This window comes from Sitodiplosis mosellana, unplaced genomic scaffold (assembly GCF_009176505.1).
Source record: "Sitodiplosis mosellana isolate CC-2019 unplaced genomic scaffold, AAFC_SMos_1.0 Smas_scaffold_7429, whole genome shotgun sequence".
Taxonomy (NCBI): Eukaryota; Metazoa; Arthropoda; class Insecta; order Diptera; family Cecidomyiidae; genus Sitodiplosis; species Sitodiplosis mosellana.
Window position 1 is genome coordinate 1 of NW_022602484.1, and position 1,408 is coordinate 1,408.

Below are 1,408 nucleotides of genomic sequence, written 5' to 3' on the forward strand. Positions count from 1 at the left end.
ACTTTCAGCCGCCATTTTGGATAAATTTTGTCCATAGATGGCAGCACCGCCGCCATCGGCCTTTTTGAGTGGAGGCGCAATGAAGTATTGGTCTTCAAAATCTGACTGTCAAATTGGCATTTCTTGGAATACAAAAACAAGCGATTTAAGAAATGTCATTTATCGTTTTGTATGTGAATTGATTGCTGTAAAATTGGTGAAAAGATGAAAATCTGTGTATGAAAATCTGTGTGTTTGTTGTTGCTGTGAAAAGAAATGTAAGTGAATTTTCATTGTTGATTTCTGCCATCGATGAAGGTATTTTGAAATTTTGTATTCAATGTTTCATTTTCAACAATCCCATCAATTTCGAAAGACTAATCAAAATCTATTCACGGTTTCAGTGCATTGCATCAGCCAGTTTGGAAATGATTTTCGTCCGGATTATAAATTTTTAGGTGCATTAAAGACAATGTTCCCCGATATACCATTTCTTGGTGTAACGGCAACGGCCACGACCAAAGTCATTCTTGACATACAGAAAATGTTGAATTTGCAACAGCCAGTCGTGTTGAAAGCGGAATTCAATCGACCCAATCTATATTATCACGTATGTTTGTGCACATTTTGCCGTGACAATTAATCATTTTTTCTGAAGAATTTCCTCTCAAACATTCATTATTTAAGGAATAATAACAATTTTCCCCATTTTAGGTGATGGATAAACCAGACGAAAAGAAGCAATGTATTGAGCTGTTAGTTGATCTTCTGACCAACCGATATGCTGGTAAATCGGGCATAATTTATGCGTTTTCAATTGCCGACACCGAAGAAATCGCTTCCGAATTAACAAAAAGAAATCTAAATGTTCGATAACAATAGTGCATCAAAAATGGCTGTCGGGGGAGATCCAGTGCGTAATTGCAACGGTTGCATTTGGAATGTGAGTTGTTGTTGTTTTTCTCTCGTCCAAATCTAGTTTCTTTTATCACTTCAAAAATTCTAAAATTAACATTATCCACGGTTTGATAAAATGTCGATTATTTTCAGGGGCATTGACAAGCCAAATGTCCGTTTTGTTATTCATCACACAATGAGCAAAAGCATGGAAAATTACTATCAAGAAAGTGGACGAGCTGGCCGAGATGGGAAGAGAGCCGAATGCATACTGATGTACCGAAGTGCAGATATCGCGAGAATTACAACAATGGTATTCACCGAACACACTGGCCTAAGCAATGCCTATCAAATGATCCAATTCTGTATCGATGGCATCAGCTGTAGACGTGATCTCATCAGTAGACATTTTATGGATGTGTGGAGTAGTTCGGCTGTATGCAACCGAATGTGTGACCGATGCAATCACCAAAATAGCATAAAGCCACTGAAAATGAACATCACCGAACACTGTCTAGCCCTGTACAAAATC

At 37.9% G+C, this 1,408-nt stretch overlaps 1 protein-coding gene across 1 annotated transcript; it reads left to right on the forward strand.

Annotated features, from left to right (window-relative positions):
* The first annotated feature begins 192 nt into the window (after window positions 1–192).
* On the forward strand, window positions 193–1,401 carry LOC129580249 (ATP-dependent DNA helicase Q1-like). The gene is made up of 4 exons (XM_055470486.1): window positions 193–297; window positions 384–589; window positions 694–922; window positions 1,030–1,401. The coding sequence occupies exons 1-3, from the start codon at window positions 219–221 to the stop codon at window positions 853–855; spliced, it is 447 nt and encodes a 148-aa protein (XP_055326461.1). The 5' UTR covers window positions 193–218; the 3' UTR covers window positions 856–922; window positions 1,030–1,401.
* Window positions 1,402–1,408: the final 7 nt, after the last annotated feature.